At 38.2% G+C, this 17,381-nt stretch overlaps 2 protein-coding genes across 2 annotated transcripts; both read left to right on the top strand.

Annotated features, from left to right (window-relative positions):
• Window positions 1-9,727: 9,727 nt before the first annotated feature.
• Window positions 9,728-12,469, top strand: LOC117830507 (receptor-type tyrosine-protein phosphatase H-like). The gene is made up of 6 exons (XM_034708652.1): window positions 9,728-10,004; window positions 10,222-10,479; window positions 10,900-11,208; window positions 11,365-11,595; window positions 11,896-12,153; window positions 12,357-12,469. Exons 1-6 carry the CDS (start codon window positions 9,728-9,730, stop codon window positions 12,467-12,469), a joined length of 1,446 nt encoding a protein of 481 aa, XP_034564543.1.
• An 83-nt stretch (window positions 12,470-12,552) lies between these two features.
• LOC117829962 (receptor-type tyrosine-protein phosphatase H-like) lies at window positions 12,553-16,813 on the top strand. Its single transcript, XM_034707814.1, has 9 exons — window positions 12,553-12,597; window positions 12,826-12,905; window positions 13,043-13,133; window positions 13,274-13,350; window positions 13,443-13,577; window positions 15,054-15,176; window positions 15,457-15,614; window positions 15,765-15,900; window positions 16,363-16,813. Exons 1-9 carry the CDS (start codon window positions 12,585-12,587, stop codon window positions 16,516-16,518), a joined length of 969 nt encoding a protein of 322 aa, XP_034563705.1. The 5' UTR covers window positions 12,553-12,584; the 3' UTR covers window positions 16,519-16,813.
• Window positions 16,814-17,381: the final 568 nt, after the last annotated feature.

Below are 17,381 nucleotides of genomic sequence, written 5' to 3'. Positions count from 1 at the left end.
ACATTGTAATTCTGTGATTGAATCCTCACTGTAGTTTAGATTCAATAGTTGGTTTTTGTTGAGAGTTACCTTCTCTGGACTGAAAGTTAACTATCTGATTACTATCAAAGCAGAAGGTTAAAGAATTACTTACCCAAAGTAGACACAGGAAGACACACAGCAGCAACTTGTCAGAGATTATCTTGAAAGATAAAAGCTTCATTTTGTAATGTTTTAAAGCTATGTTCAGATTGTGAACTAATTATTTTTCCGTTGTCCCATGATAAACTGTAAGTTTCTTTCTCAGTATTTTCCCAGGTGTGTTGACAAAAACAACAACACTACTGACTGGAGAAGAAACTCTCCTTTTTGGCCTTGTACAACCAGAGACACTTGCCCCGCCTGTTACTCCCTTATTAACAGTCAAATGTCTCATGTTTACATATCTATCTGCGGTCATTACTTTATATTGACTGTATTTTTAGCATGACCACTTTTAGGTTTATGGCCATGTAGCTCTAAGGTGCATGGGTTCAAAAAAGATGCTTATTTAATGAATCCCCAGTCAAACAACTGTCTATTTTCACAGCACAACAGATTTGCTTTTGCTTTCTTCAGGCTGTATTGGGAGGCCAGAGATATTATAGCCTCCTTGTGGTTGAGATCAATAAGGAACTGTGCTTTTACAAACATTTCCAATGGTGACTTTTTATGATCCAGAAGTCCATAAAAGTGGGGAATGTCAAAGAATATCATGACTGATGTTTTCTATCTGGTAGCATGAGAGGGAAGTTAATCATCATAAATGATCACAGTTTTCCCCTCACATTACGTAACAGAACATGATCTGTCTTTTAACGAGAACATTTATAATGAGGCTCTGTATATTGAGAACAAGAAGTAGTTGTGTTTAGAAGTATATCCAAACAGTCTCCATGCAAATGCACTGTTTAAACAATGTTTTGCATGACATTTTTCATTTTAATCTATGTACCAACAGGTGAACTAAAATAGTGCCGATTAGAGCTTTAATCAAATGTCATCAGGATTTCACAAACACATTTTATAAATGTTAGTTGGCTAAACTATTCTGAAAGTCAATACATTTTTACTTATGAGTTTTAGCTCCAACCTATTTTTTCTTAAACTAGCCTGTATAGGAGCTGAATACAATCTTATCATATACGCCTACTGTATTTAAGTAGGCATAGTAACAGTTTGACAACTGTCTACAACAACATGCACTGAACAAAAATATAAACACAACACTTTTGTTTTTGCTCCCATTTTTCAGGAGCTGAACTCAAAGATCTAAGACTTTTTCTAAGTGCACAAAAGGCCTATTTCTCTCAAATATTGTTCACAAATTTGTCTCAATTTGTGTTAGTGAACACTTCTCCTTTGCCGAGATAATCCATCCACCTCACAGGTGTGGAATATCAAGATGCTGATTAGACAGTATGATTATTGCACAGGTGTGCCTTAGGCTGGCCACAATAAAAAGCCACTCTGAAATGTGCAGTTTTATCACACAGCACAATGCCACAGATGTCACAAGTTTTGAGGGAGCGTGCAATTGGCATGCTGATTGCAAAAATGTCCACCAGAGCTGTTGCCCTTGAATTTAATGTTCATATACAATAAGCCGTCTCTAAAGGCGTTTCAGAGAATTTGCAGTACATCCAACCAGCCTCACAACTGCAGACCGCATGTAACGACACCAGCCCAGGACCTCCACATCCAGCATCTTCACCTCCAAGATCGTCTGAGACCAGCCACCCAGACAGCTGCTGCAACAATCGGTTTGCATAACCAAAGAATTTCTGCACAAACTGTCAGAAACCGTCTGGGCAGCTCATTTGCATGCTTGTCGTCCTCATTGGGGTCTCGACTTGACTGCAGTTTGTCGTCGTAACCGACTTGAGTGGGCAAATGCTCACATTCGATGGCGCCTGGGACTTTGGAGAGGTGTTCCCTTCATGGATGAATCCCGGTTTTCACTGTACAGGGCAGCTGGCAGACAGCGTGTATGGCATCGTGTGGGTGAGCAGTTTGCTGATGTCAGCGTTGTGAATCGCGTTGCCCATGGTGACGGTGGGGTTATGGTATGGGCAGGCATATGTTATGGACAACGAACACAGACTGTGCATTTTATTGATGGCATTTTGAATGCATAAAGATACAGTGACGAGACCCTGAGGCCCATTGCTGTGCCATTCATCCACAACCATCACCTCATATTGCAGCATAATGCACGGCCCCATGTTGCAAGGGTCTGTACACAATTCCTGGAAGCTGAAAACATCCCAGTTCTTGCATGGCCAGCATACTCACCGGACATGTCACCCATTGAGCATGTTTGGGATGCTCTGAATCGACGTATACGACAGCGGGTTCCAGTTCCTGCCAATATCCAGCCATTAAAGAGGAGTGGACAAATATTCCACAGGCCACAATCAACAACCTGATCAACTCTATGGTTTTGTGACCTCCCCAGACCCCCCAATACAGTAAAACTGCACATTTTAGAGTGGCCTTTTATTGTAGCCAGCCTAAGGCACACCTGTGCAATAATCATGCTGTCTAATCAGCATCTTGATATTCCACAACTGTGAGGTGGATGGATTATCTTGGCAAAGGAGAAGTGCTCACTAACACAGATTGAGACAAATTTGGGAAAGTCTTAAAAAAGTCTTAGATCTCTGAGTTCAGCTCATGAAAAATGGGAGCAAAAACAAAAGTGTTGCGTTTATATTTTTGTTCAGTGTATATCACCAGTTTGTACCTACCACCTGCATAAAATTTACAAAAAGGTGAATATAAAACAGTAAACAATAAATGCAAATTGTGAAAAAAAAAATGTGATGCTGAAAAAATTTAATTTACTCTTTCTGTCAGAAGCAGATTTTGTTAATATTTCTAAAATAAAAAAACAGCAATAGCAGTAAAATGTAGTCATTCAACACTCAAGCAGTCTTACCACAACATTACTATGTTGCTACACAGGCACTGTATGTGTGTAGTTTATTTGCTATTTCAGAAAGTCGGGTAATAAAGAATACTGAAGGTTTGTGATATGCAAACTGAACCTTTGGGGGTTTAGATATTGGGCCCTTGCTGTGCCAATCTATCTGCTGGTTGCGCTGGTAATTGCTTTAGTGGTGCTGTTGGGAGTGAACATGAACAACACGGCTCCTCTGGACTCTGTGGACAACTTCACAGGTGAGGACACTGCAGTAAGCTAACTTTCACTTACTACTTATGTGACAGTACAACACTGAGGAAACATTATGAAAGTATATTCTATTTATACTTTTACTTTCATAGCACATACCTCTTATACTTGATCCACAGACAACCGGCCGGTTTCGCCAGTGGCAGAGCTACCAATCGGCGCATCTCTATTTGAAATGATTATGTATTCAACTAACTGCAAATCATTTCACTTGTTAATCGAAGGTGCCGGAACTGGATGCAACGCATTGTTGCAGAGTAAACACATTGGTTTGGCATTCGGACTTGGTGGTAAAATAAATAAATACCCGTCAGTCCACGCAGGATTAAATCGATGTTTCCTCCCTGATTTTTCGTTGTAGGGTAGATAAAGACTATAGATAAAGACATGCTATTTTCACCTGTACAGAACTGCTAATGTTAACTTTTCAAACACACCTCCCATAGACTGTATAAAATATGGACGTAGTATCCGTGACGTCACCCATCTGTTCCTGAGAGCTGTTTCTTACTGATGAACACCTTCACTCAATCCTGAGGATTTCCTCAGCTCAGAGCCTGACCCCAAACATTGATGAACTTGCATCCAAGATGAGATGCTGAGTATCTGGCTTAGACTAGTGTGCATCACAGAGCAGCAGACTGAGCTTTAATATGTTTCCTTTTTGCACTTTTTCTCATTACCACAGGGCATTTTTAGTTTTTCTTTGCAGAATTGTTTTTGCTAATGTTGTTGGCCTGTGGAAAAATATTTTCATAAGAAATTAGTAAAGCTTATTCATTAGATAAGCTGCAGAAGAAATGAATGCAACATATTTTTCATTTTTAAAATTTTTATAGGCAATAACTTAAGCTTTGCTAGTTCAATGTTCAATATGTGCAATAAGTTCATTTCAATAAGTTTTGCAATAAACATTAAACCAGTCCGGCCCTTGACTTGCACCGATTTTTTTATTTTGGCCCTCTGTGTATTTGAGTTTGACACCCCTGGTCTAACGTAATATGTGGAAATATATTACTAAACGAGGACAGCCTTTGGGTACCCTGAGGTACGTTTTTATTTGTTACTTATTTAGTCTCTGTGAAGTTAATGTTGATGCAGGGGTTATAGTAGGCTACACAATACCGTATAGCGCGAGCTAACTTTTATATCTTCATATCTTTTATGGCTTCGTGATTTTTTTGGATGAATGTATGATAAAAATAAGTTTATGAGGACTCGACAGAAGCGACCATGTCTGCCTGACTCTGTAGATGTAGTCAGCGGCTGGCTTCTCTTTCCTTGAGTTTTGACAGCAGTTGGACCGACGAAGCTGCCCCTGATGGTGTTTTCAGTTCTTAGATCCAGTTCTTAGTACTTTGAGTGTTTTTCAGGTTAATTTAGTATGCCAGCATGGACGCGCTGTTTGTTGTAGAAGGCTCCGACGTTTTGACCATTGACAAAACTGTCAATAATAAGTGGAGATGGGCCTGGTTCAATGAACATGGGCTTGGTTAAATGAAGTGGGGTGGTGAATGAAGCACACCTCCTCCCTGCCAAATGCTTTATTAGAGCAGGGGCTCCCAAAGTGTGGGTCGGGTCAGAGCCGGCTCTACCCAATGTGGTGCCCTAGGCGAGATTTTAAATGGCGCCCCCCCTTCATCGGCGATTAACATGCACTTACAAAAGAAATCGAATAGCATTGCTTTTATCAATGTCTTTAATTTGTAAGGTAACATGTCACCAAATTTACATACTTAAATACAAAAAAATATGAAATAACATATAAATACCCTAACTACACAATAAAAACTTGTAAATAAGTGAATAATAATAATAATAACAATAATAATAATAATAATAATAATAATAATAATAACAATAATGATAGTACTGTGCTCCGGACAGTTTCGGTCGTTTTGACATGTTTTCTGGGGTCACATCAATAAATTCGCCCCTCCCCCCACAGAGAGCGAGCAGGTAACAATCAGCCGGAGGAGGAGGGGGAGGAGGGGGGGGGGGGGGGGGGACGCCGCCGCCCCATTGCTTTACATTTGAATCAATGTGAGCTTTTCCATTTGAAGAGTTAATAGTAATAACTAGTTTTAATACAATTATATTTAAGGTATTTTTCCCTCTTTTGTGGCGCCCCCTAGAGGCCACGGCGCCCTTAGCATTTGCCTATATTGCCTATTGGAAGAGCCGGCCCTGGGTCGGGTCCCCCTCCAGGGTTGCGAGACACAAATGGGGGGTCGGGAGATGTCTTCCAGAATTTTTTAAGTAAGTTATCTAAAAATAGTAAATTTTACCCATTATAGTAAAAAATATGGACAGAAATGGTAACTAAACTTGAAATAAAACCTTGAAAATATAAAGTGTAATGAGTTTTCTGCCTTTCTTTGTTGCCAGATGACTCCTAAGTTTAGAGTTAGTGAACAGTTAATTATCTAAAGCATCAGTAGCAGCAGGTTAATTCATAAAGGCACAGTGAACACAGCCACATGCTCATATAGGTAGGCTCACTTTCTGCAGACCAGCTAAATGAAGCCACATTAAATCACTTTGAGGGACTGTGGGGGTCGCGAGTCTTTGGCATGGTGGGTTGATGGTCGTGTAGTATGATTTGGTGTCAAAAACATTTTCAGTCAAATTATTTTTTTTGCTTTAATCCCTGAGTTTAGCCAACTAATATTTATAAAATCTGTTTGTGAAATCCTGATGACATTTGATTAAAGCTCTAAATGAGCACTACTTTAGTTCACCTGTTGGTACATAGACAGTGCAAGTCATCATAAAATGAAAAATCTCATGCAAAACATAGTAAAAACAGTAAATTTGCATGGAGACTGTTTGGATATACTTCTAAAAATAACTACTGGTTATGCTCAATATACAGAGCCTCATTATAAATGTTCTCTTTAAAAGACAGATCATGTTCTGTTACGTAATGTGAGGGGAAAACTGTGATCATTTATGATGATTAACTTCCCTGTCATGCTACCATTGCTTATTGACTTCTGCATCATAAACAGTCACCATCGGCAATTTTTTTCAAAGCACAGTTCCGTATAGATCTCAACCACAAGGAGGCTATAGTATCTCTGGCCTGAAGAAAGGAAAAGCAAATCTGTTTTGCTGTGAAAATTCTTTCAAAGGAGAATAAATAGTGGTTTGACTGGGGATTCATTAAATACGCATCTTTTTTGAACCCATGCACTTTAGAGCTACATGGCCATAAACCTTGAGGTGCTCGTGATAAAAATACAGCCAATATAAAGTAATGACCGCAGATAGATATCTAAGGCACTCTCGCTGTTAATAAGGGAGTAACAGGCGGGGCAAGTGTCTCTGGTTGTACAAGGCCAAAAAGGAGAGTTTCTTCTCCAGTCATTAGTGTTGTTGTTTTTGTCAACACACCTGGGAAAATACTGAAGATAGAAACTTGAAGTTTATCATGGGACAACGGAAAAAAAAACTAGTTCACAATCTGAACATAGCTTTAAATCATTACAAAATGAAGCTTTTATCTTTCAAGATAATCTCTGACAAGTTGCTGCTGTGTGTCTTCCTGTGTCTACTTTGGGTAAGTAATTCTTTAACCTTCTGCTTTGATAGTAATCAGATAGTTAACTTTCAGTCCAGAGAAGGTAACCCTCAACAAAAGCCAACTATAGAATCTAAACTACAGTGAGGATTCAATCACAGAATTACAATGTTTGAAATATAAGTAGACATAAAACAACAAGACTGGGACAACTTGAAAATGATGGACTTTTTCAGATTGTGAAATATTAAAATGAGAATTCATTATTTAGTTATCTTTTCTCAGTGACTTCCTCTGAGGAAGAAACATGTATGAGGAAATGACTCAAAATAAAACATAAACAAAAGCTGTGCATTCAGCATTTTATGAGTGTATTTAATTTAAGATAATATGGTGATGTTTTTTTATAATAGTCCACATTTTAGGAAGGTATGACATTTTTTAGGTTATCATTTGGTACAATATGAAGCCTATGGGAGATTTATTTTTTAACTACAAATTACCCACAAATATCTGGGTTTACTGAATGTGACTTTCTGTCAATTTTAGAATTAAAAATCTGCTTTTGTAAGTTATTTCTGCTTTAATATTTCCCTCCAGCTCTTTTAGATGTGTATCTGAGGTGTGTCACTGAGTGTGAATATAGAGTTAGAGGTAAATTAAAGACAAGTCTGAAAATATTTTTGGAAAAATTTACAGTTTAGTCCTCAGACGTCCCCTTAAGGCTCCAACTGTAAAATATGTTTCTGTGAAAAGGTCCTTAGGCCTGTCATTAATGTTAGTTTTGCATAATTCTCAACTTAAAAGTAGAGTAAAACACCTCTAAACAGTCATGTTGTTCTAAACTTGGGGGATAGGTTGCTGTTACTGTAAATGTATTTTAGGGTATGACACCATGATGGTTAAGTAACCTTTCTTGAAGATAAACACAGATTACATTCAAGTTTTCCCAACCATGTATGACCAATGAGCTTTTCTACAATTCCTTCTATTTGTTTTTAAAGTATTTAATTCTGTGTCCAGGTTGTCACTGACACCAATGCACAATCAGCAAAGGACACATCAACCCGAGCAGTGGAAAATGTAATTACACAAAAAGCAGTACCAACACAGCCAACCACCATCTTAACTACAACTGGACGTAAGTGTGAGCTGCCTTTTCCCTTTGACATAGCTGGTGACATGTCTGTAGTCCTCTTTATTATAAATAATACCTGTCATAAACGTTAGTTGTTGAGAACAAAATATTTTAACCTTTCACAGTAATGAAAATGTCAACCGTTTGTTTTCAGCCCCTGATAATGTCCAGGAAGTTGAAGTGACGAAGCAAACTGAAACAAGTATAACTCTGACATGGGACAAAGTCAACAACATCCCAACATACTTTTTGAAATATGAACACAACGGTGCAAAGGAAACATTTATCAATGATACCAGTGGAGGCTCAATTTCATTTGAGGTCACTCCTCTGACTGCTGCGACAAGATACAGTTTCACTGTCATCACTACATTTAATGGAGCCAACAGCACTGGAACAACAGCTGACACGTTCAGCTGTAAGTAACATTTCATATCATTGTTTAGAGTTCTGATCAAGTGATTTATTTTGCATTTTCAAATTGCATGGATAATTTCTGTATGCACATTTATTCATGACATAAACAACAGGTTACATTCATCAGATTTACAAAATGAAAATTGCAATGGAGACATTGTATATCCATTGGGAGAACTGAATAACTTTCTACATCCAAGGGCCTCGTAAACTTTGCTGATAAATTACTGAAATAAAGTCAGTGCCTAAAGTGCCTTTTCCCTAATAATGGGTTTATGCGCAACCAAGTTAGGTTGGAAAACAATGTTTTCACTGTGCCTGATACAAACTGTATTATCGGCAAAATTAACATCATTAACATTATGATATAGTGATTTTTCTTTGTTTGAAATACTGCTGAAAAAAGAACATTTTGCCTGGGGTATCCTGTCAGCTTTTTTGTTATAAAAATTTAAATGTATGTCGTCTCTTTTGCCATGTTCCTTTACTCTCCAGCTCCTCATAACGCAGAAGAGATAACAGTAGTTGAACAGAATGAGAGCAGCATCACTTTGCAGTGGAAAAAAGTGGACGAACTACTCAATTACATTTTTGTGATCAATGGAAGTGAGATAAATGTTACTGCACCAGATGGACAAGATACAGTGACATACACAGTCTCTGGACTGCAAAGCGGAACAAAATATGAATTTGATCTGTTCACTGTGTTTGAAAACATCAGAAGCAGTAGAGTCAAATACACTGCAGTCATGGTTAGATGTTTTTCCTCTGAAATGTGTTGTTCTCTAATTATTAATGACAGCTGATAAAATAATCTTCAATGTAAATTATGAGCTCTTAATTTATACCCATGTTTTTGTCTCCAAAATGTGATCCTTCCCTGTTTGTTCTGTCCATTCTAGCTCCTCTTAATACAGACCAGTTAAGATCAGTTGGACAAACTGAAACCAGCATCACTCTGCAGTGGACCAAAGTTAATGACATATTTGATTATACACTTGTGTACCATGAAAATGAGATAGACATCTCTGCATCAGAAGGACATGAAGTGACAGTTCAAAATCTCATCAATACAACAAGATACAACTTCACCCTCTTCACTGTGTTTGAAAATGTCAGAAGCAGTGGAGTAACCATCATCGCATTTACTGGTAAGAGAATCATTTCCCTCTCTTGTTGCCTCAAACAGGATCTAGAAATAACCCAAAACACATTTTAATACAGTTCAAATTTTTCATTGATATGTACAATGCTTAATTTTTCTTATATGTTGCTGATAAATTACTGAAAAAAAATTCAAGCTCTCAATGTTTGCCTTTTCCTTAATAATGGGTTTATACGCAACCAAGTTAGTTTGAAAAACAACAGAAGAAGCATCAAAAACAGGATAAGAATAAAATGTATGCAGATAACATTTTTCAACAGTTTCTTCACCATGTCGTTTTACATTCTAGCTCCTCCAAACCCAAGGGGTCTTAAAATAGTTGGACAAAATGACACCAGTATAACTCTGCAGTGGAATAAAGTGGAGAACCTCCTTAACTACAGACTTAAGGTCGATGAACGAGAGGTAGAAGTCCTTGCAGTGGCAGGACAAGTACTGGTGACAACAACAGTCCACGAACTCAAAAGTGGGACTAAACACAGTTTCAGTCTCTTTGCTCTGTATCATAATGTCAGTAGCAGTGGACTTAACTTCTCTGCAGTCACAGGTCAAATGCAGGATTTTTCATTCTTAATGTTTTCACTGTGCCTGATACAAACTGTATTATCGGCAATATTAACATCATTAACATATGATATAATGACTTTTTTTTGTTTAAAATACTGCTGAAAAAAGAACATTTTGCCTGGGGTATCCTGTCAGCTTTTTTGTTATAAAAATCTAAATGTATGGCGTCTCTTTTGCCATGTTCCTTTACTCTCCAGCTCCTCGTAACGCAGAAGATATAACAGTAGTTGGACAGAGTGAGAGCAGCATCACTTTGCAGTGGAAAAAAGTGGATGAACTACTCGATTACATTTTTGTGGTCAATGGAAGAGAGATAAATGTTACTGCACCAGATGGACAAGATACAGTGACATACACAGTCTCTGGACTGCAAAGCGGGACAAAATATGTATTTGATCTGTTCACTGTGTTTGAAAACGTCAGAAGTAGTGGAGTCAAATACACTGCAGTCACTGGTAAGATGTTTTTCCTCTGAAATGTGTTGTTCTCTAATTATTAATGACAGTCAATAAAATAATGTTCAATGTAAATTATGAACTCTTAATTTATATCCATGTTTTTGTCTCCAAAATGTGATCCTTCCCTGATGTTTATGTCCATTCTAGCTCCTCTTAATACAGACCAGTTAAGATCAGTTGGACAAACTGAAACCAGCATCACTCTGCAGTGTTTCTCCAGGTTTAGTTTTATATAGCACAGACCAGTTTAAATTAGTTTGACAAAAAGCAATGTTGCCAGGAAATAGAAATATGGACACAAAAACTAAAAGATTTGAAGTATGACTGAACATGATTTCAGTCAGTCCATCATGTTTAATTGGTTTTGTATTCGTTTTCTTAATTTTAAATGTTCTAACACACAGTGATTGTTTGAAGATTGTGATTTCAGAGTCACATTATTTGCAGTGAGTGAAGGCTTTTTTTTCTCATCAGTTCCCTCAATGGTGGCTTCAGTTAATGTGACTGAACGCTCTGTGGACAGTGTAACCCTGGTGTGGAAGAGTGTGCGGAAAGACTGGAGCTACTCTCTCAAAATAAATGGAAAGGTTTTCAACCATAAAGGATCACAGGATGTTTTATCACAAGTAATCTCTTCTCTCAAGCCTGGGACAGAGTATCCATTCAGCGTGAGCACAGGTTTCTTTGGACTCAACAGCACTGCTTACGAAGACTTCACAGTCACAGGTACATACAGAACAGCTGTTACAGGAGCTTTTTCTGTTTGAATTAAAAGTATTGATGACAAAGAACATACAAGTCCTGGTTCTGGAAAGATTGAGTGTTTTTTTTTTCTGCAAACTATACCAACCAAAGGTAATCATCTGCTATCATTCATTGCAGCCATAAACTGTGCAAATGTAAACTGGCATGTTACAAACTCGTCGATCAAAGGAACGATTGAAGGCTTGTTTACAAATGCAACAGCAACAAACAAATCCCAAACTCATGTCAGTTCTGAAGATGGCATTGTGTCGTTTACTGGCCTTTATCCTGGAGCAACCTACGAGGTGTATCTGGAATATGAGAAAAACTCCATACACTTTAATCAGTGTAGCCACGCAGTGACCATCAGTAAGTACTAATCCATTTGATCATATTCCTTCATGTTCCTGAAATTAATTAATGAACCCTGAGGAAAACATGCGTGCACACTTCAACAAAATACCCTTCCTTTCACACAAGTAGAAGAAAGTGCTATTTACAACAATTTTGAATGATTCTCAACAATTCCGTTCTTTTTTTTATATTGTGTGCATTTTTTGAAGGGAATTCTTATCAAACCTCTGTGTTTAGTGGTTAAATGCTTGAATTGGTGGATGTGTTGTGTTTTTGAAGGTCCTACAAAATATTTTTTCCTTTTGTTTCATGCAGTTCCTCCAGATATAAAGCCTCACTGTGAGTATTGGGCATCTGGATATTCTGTCTACATTGCCTGGGACACACTGGCTGGCATCTGGACTGGAGTGAAGGTGGAGGTGAATGGGGAAACTCACTCTTCAAATAACAGAGAACAACATGTCATAATACCTGGATTCCAACCTGCAAAAACATATGCGATGTCTGTTGTTACACTATCTGGAGAAAGGAGTTCTGCACCGTTTGCTTTTCAATGTTCCACTGATCCAAGGGGTGAGTATAGAACTTTACTCTGAGTACAAGTTTCATTGACTTTGGTTCTTACTTTTCATTGTACTGTTTAGTATCAAACTTGCCTCTTGTTTCTCTTTCTAATACAAAGACTATTCAGTGGTTCACTATGATATAAATAGGAACCGCATATTCGTATCTAATTTCTCTTGCAGAGCATTTACTTCAGGTTTTTCTCTCTGCAGGGGTCATTGCAGGGTCAGTAATGGGTGTGCTCCTTTTTCTTGTTCTGGTCTTTTTGGCTGCCTTCATTTTGTTGAAAAGACCAGATTTAATCAGGTTGGCTCTGCCTCAGTGACCGTAGTCAAATTATCTCAATCTAAACTGTACTGAATCAGACTCAGTTACTGAAACTAATTCCTTTTTTCCCCACAGGAGAAATAAACCATTCATTGGTGGAACCAAACAAACCAATGAAAAGCCCAAGTAAGTATAATTTTTATAATTCTCTCTGATGTTTACTACGCTTTCGGTCTCTTAAAATGTGGAAAAAGAAAGAAAAGTAGGTATTGGAAAACATTAACTTGTAAAAGTAATGCTGTTAAAATATTTTCTATTCATGATTAATGTCAATCCTTACTCTGTCTTTATGTATGTCAATTTCTTGCATTATGTGACACTACTTTTCTTATATTCATTCATTTTTTTTCAGAGTTATCTCTGTGACAAAATTTGCCGACCATGTCTACCACTTAAGTGCAGACGAGAATAGAGGTTTCAGCCAGGAATATGAGGTATATAAAAACAGTTTATTGTTTCTCAATCTTCCTCTTGTGATTTCCAGTAAATATGTAAAAACTTCCTGTTTAAAGTTCAGCATTAATTTGTTATCTGTTGACCTTTGTGTCAATCACCTGCTGTGTCATTCAAGAGCCTCATGCCTGTGGGCACAGAGCAGACACGTAAGGATGCTAATCTTCCTGAAAACAAACCGAGGAATCGTTTCAACAACGTCCTGCCATGTAAGCCTGCGCTTTGACAGCTGGATCAAGCTATCAGGGCTATAAACACTCATACAATGGTTCAGATCCACTGATTCATTCCAGATGTGGATGTTTATTTCTTTGTTGTGGTGCAACCATTTTTTGTTATGCCTTGCTAGATGACTGGTGTCGTGTGAAGCTAACCTCATCAGGTGCAAATGGGATGTCAGACTACATTAATGCCAATTATATGCCAGTAGGTATCACTCGTTAACTGATGATCATTTAATAAAGGGCTTTTTGTAATAATTGAACACCACCATGCAGTGACCAAAAATGTCTTCTCAGGGCTACAACAATAACAGAGAGTACATTGCCACTCAGGGTCCTCTGCCCTCCACAATCAATGACTTCTGGAGGATGATCTGGGAGCAGAGAGTGAAAGGCATTGTCATGGTAACCAACTGCAAAGAGAGTGGAAAGGTGAGTCCTCAGGTAGAAGTTGAATCTTTAATGTCAGATTGTATGTGAAGTGAATCATTTGCTCTTATGGCTGACATTTTCACAAATGGTTAAAGTTAAAGTGTCCTACTGTGTCCTCACATTCTGCTCCTTTCCTATGAGTACTTTTTAAAGGTGACATATCACGCTTTTTTCATCAATATATATTGGTCTAAGAGGTCCCCAAAACATGTCTTTAAAGTTTATGCTCAAAAAAAACACTTTGAAATCAGATTTTGGCATGCCTGAAGAACCCTCTTCTTCAGTCCTCCTCAGAACACTCTGTTTTCTCTCTGACCACGCCCCCTCAGGAAGTGGATGTGCCCTCGGCTCTCTGGCACGTTGATCTAATGTTTACATGTTGGCTGAATATACACGGCTGCTCACAGATAGCGTTACTTCAACCCTCTGAATCTGATCCAGAATCTGATCCTGACGGAGAGGCGCCTGCAGCAGGACCTTTCTGAACCATTGGTCACAGATTTAGTGTTTCTTGTTGTTTTATTTATCAGTATGTCGACGTGTGTCTTGGTACACAGCTACAGCTACGACATGTAGCTATGTAGCTATGCTAATTAGCACTAGCACTTATCCATGACAAATAAAAATCATCCACTAGATCTTCAAATCTGCAGAAGTGGGGAGTAAAACCGACCTTTGTGTTTATTAAGACAGCCTACAACTAGAATGCCTCCCTCCTAAGCTCCTTGTTAGCACACATGTGTGCAGGTAATGAAAAACAGAGGGGGGATTCAGTATTATTTTATACAGTCTATGGGCTGAACAAGCTCCGAGCTCTGACTCCGTGACAGACCAGATATTGTTGTTACGTAACAAAAACAAGGAAGTCTGAAATGGCTCGTTTCACACACATTTACAGAAAGGTGTAGAAATCTAAACAGGGGCAGAAAGGACTTTTTTTCATTCTCGGTGTGTTTGTAGACATGCCAGGGACACATATTTCAGGTAGAGAACCATTAAAAAGTCCATTTTGCATGATATGTCACCTTTAAAGGTACAGTGTGTAGAATTTAGAACCACTTAAAAGAACAGACTTGGTAGAAATGGATTTTCATACTCATGAGTTAGAATGAGGCTTTTATATCTAAATAAGGAGTGGGTCCCCTTTCATAGAGGTCACCACTGCCATGTTTCTACATTAGTCTAGAATGGACACATTGGTAACATTAGCGTTTTAGAATTTACTGAGTGGCTGTAGGAAAATGACACAAGAAGAGATTGGTCTTTGTGTGCAGAATCATCTGTAGTGCCATATGTTTTTGGTATTAAAATCTTGATAAATGGAGGATCATACTCAGGCATCACAGGAGCTTCTTGTCCTTGAAGGTCACTGTTGCTTTACAGGCGGGAGGAGTGAGCAAGGGAGCATTTCAATGTAGATTCAGGTTGCTAGATAAACTAATCATTAATATTTTCTTTTCTGTATCCATTCCCCAGACTAAGTGTGAGCAATACTGGCCTGAAGACAGAAAACCCTGCCTGTTTGGAGATTTTGCGGTCACGCTCAGGTCTGAGAAGAAGGAGCTTTACTGGACATTGAGGGAATTCATGTTGAAACATGTACGTAAACATATGAACAGCATTTATGATATACCTTAATAAGCTTTAGATAATAAAGTAAAACAGTATAAATCAAAAGAGTAATTGTGTACACCTTTAACTCTTTAACAGCAAAAAGTACCGTTTAAAAAAAGTAATGAAACGTGTTTTGGTAGAACTGACAGCAGAAAAGCTGGTTTGTACAAAATTGACTTCCAAGAGAAGGAAGCGTGACAACTTAAATTTACATGCACTCTGTAAGAATTATAGACTTACAGTATTTTAAATTTCTTTTTCACAGAAAAACTACTCAGAGTGTACAGTGAAGCATTTTCACTTCACAGCCTGGCCTGACCATGGAGTTCCACAGGGCACACAAGTCCTGATCCAGTTCAGAGGACTGGTGAGACAGCACATTGAAAGAGAAGGGACTGAAGCACCTACTGTGGTTCACTGCAGGTACATAATGGAAAGCTAATGGTCAGCTTTTATAACTTAGTCTTTGAGTAGCATGAGTAGAAAACTATTTGCTTCAAATCCATTAGAAGTACCTCACAAGCATAATTTCTGACAAGAATGAGATCACATTTTTTGTCTTGTCTCTTTCAGTGCTGGAGTGGGGGGGGCAGGCACCATCATTGCCCTGGATGTTCTACTTCAGCAACTTGAGAAAGAGCGAGCAGTGGGCATCAACGCCTTTGTGCACAAAATGAGGCTGAGTCGACAGCACATGGTGCAAACAGAGGTAAAAATATGAACTTTGCCACAGGCTGTGGTTCCACTTCCTTTGTTAGGTTATCCATGCAGGGTTGGGTCTGTTTTGCTGCTCCCTATACTAAAACACATGTAAAACTGAAATGTTAATGTTGTTGTGCATTTGCATCCTCTGAAACAATAAGTTAATATTTTCATTTACTGGCCATTTTAACTTTTACATACAAATCTGCTCATTTTTGTGTTTTCTTTACACACATACACAAAGTATGAACACACACATAAATAGATCCAATGCCATGGTTTTGATAAGATCACCTGAGACTTGTGCATATCTACCCAAAACAGCAGATTGTGGTAAACCATTTCACCCTGTGGTAAAATGTGCAAAAGGAAGTGTCAGGCATATCATATTGCTTATATCACTCCACTCTCAAAGTTCTGCTTTTCAAATGACTGCTGTGACAGCTGCTGTGGTTTCTTTTTTTTTCAGTCCCAGTATGTTTTCTTGCACCAATGCATCATGGACACTCTGCAGGAAATTGAGAAGAGCGAAGAGAACATCTATGAGAATGACGATGATATGTTCGACGAGATATATGTGAACGCTACTGCACTCCAAGAGTTTAACAACGGCAGCCAAGCTTAACTAGAATGTCAGTCTCAATGCACTAAATGAAAAGCTAATGTTTAATTCTACATGCTAAGTTTGGTTAAACGCTGTAAATTTGACAAAATACATTGTATATTTGCTGTAGATGTGTGCTGCTCTCAAATGTTATTTAAGTTTTATTCCTTAAATTTTTTAGTGTGTATAACTATAATGATTATAAATATTATTATGAGGGGGAAAACTTCAGAGGACAGAAGAATGTTTTGAAATTGCATAAAGAAATGTAGGAAGAACAGACTGATTTTCAATAAATAAAATACTTTTATTCACAGGAAATGCCTGAATGTATTGCAACAAAGCTGAAAAAAACCCAACAGATATCACACAGCATCAGCACAAGTGAAAAAACTTTTGGTCCCCGTGTTTGTCCATGAAAAGGGTCACCAAGTTGTCAAAATACTGAACATAAAGGCATCTGCAAAGGAATCTGGAAGCTGCCTTACTGAAATAAATAAATAATAATAATAATCAGATGATCCGTGCTTAAATAGAACTAAATGACAAAAATGGCCACAAAGGTTGAATGGGGATGTGCTTTTTTAACCTTGTCAGGTCGCACGCAGTCATGTTGGAATCATTTTCCAGGACAATCCGTGATTTTCCAGGACATTTTACTTTTTCTCCCATTTTCCAGGTGTTTTCCAGAACCGGAAAAGTGGTCAACTATTTTCCAGGTTTTCCAGGACGCGTGGGAACCCCTAAAACAGCTATTAAAAGCTGTTACCACAAACCGAAGTCGCTTCACGTGACGCTCTGGGGGAAAGGACGTCTCATAAATCTCCTCGTTTCCTCTCACCTCGCATTTCATTTCCTCGCATCTCTGGTGGACGAGACACGCG

This window comes from Notolabrus celidotus, chromosome 18 (genome assembly GCF_009762535.1).
Source record: "Notolabrus celidotus isolate fNotCel1 chromosome 18, fNotCel1.pri, whole genome shotgun sequence".
NCBI lineage: Eukaryota > Metazoa > Chordata > Actinopteri > Labriformes > Labridae > Notolabrus > Notolabrus celidotus.
The sequence above is the reverse complement of the archived record's forward strand: the minus strand, read 5'-3'. Positions and strand labels throughout refer to the sequence as shown.

Bases quoted from the DNA above. Each gene is read 5' to 3' on its own strand.
- LOC117830507 (XM_034708652.1), top strand. From the start codon at position 9,728: ATGTCGTTTTACATTCTAGCTCCTCCAAACCCAAGGGGTCTTAAAATA. The intron at 10,480-10,899 runs GTAAGATGTTTT...GATTGTTTGAAG, and splicing joins CAAATACACTGCAGTCACTG to ATTGTGATTTCAGAGTCACA. The intron at 12,154-12,356 runs GTGAGTATAGAA...TTCTCTCTGCAG, and splicing joins ATGTTCCACTGATCCAAGGG to GGGTCATTGCAGGGTCAGTA.
- LOC117829962 (XM_034707814.1), top strand. The intron at 12,906-13,042 runs GTATATAAAAAC...GTGTCATTCAAG, and splicing joins GTTTCAGCCAGGAATATGAG to AGCCTCATGCCTGTGGGCAC. The intron at 15,901-16,362 runs GTAAAAATATGA...TTTTTTTTTCAG, and splicing joins AGCACATGGTGCAAACAGAG to TCCCAGTATGTTTTCTTGCA.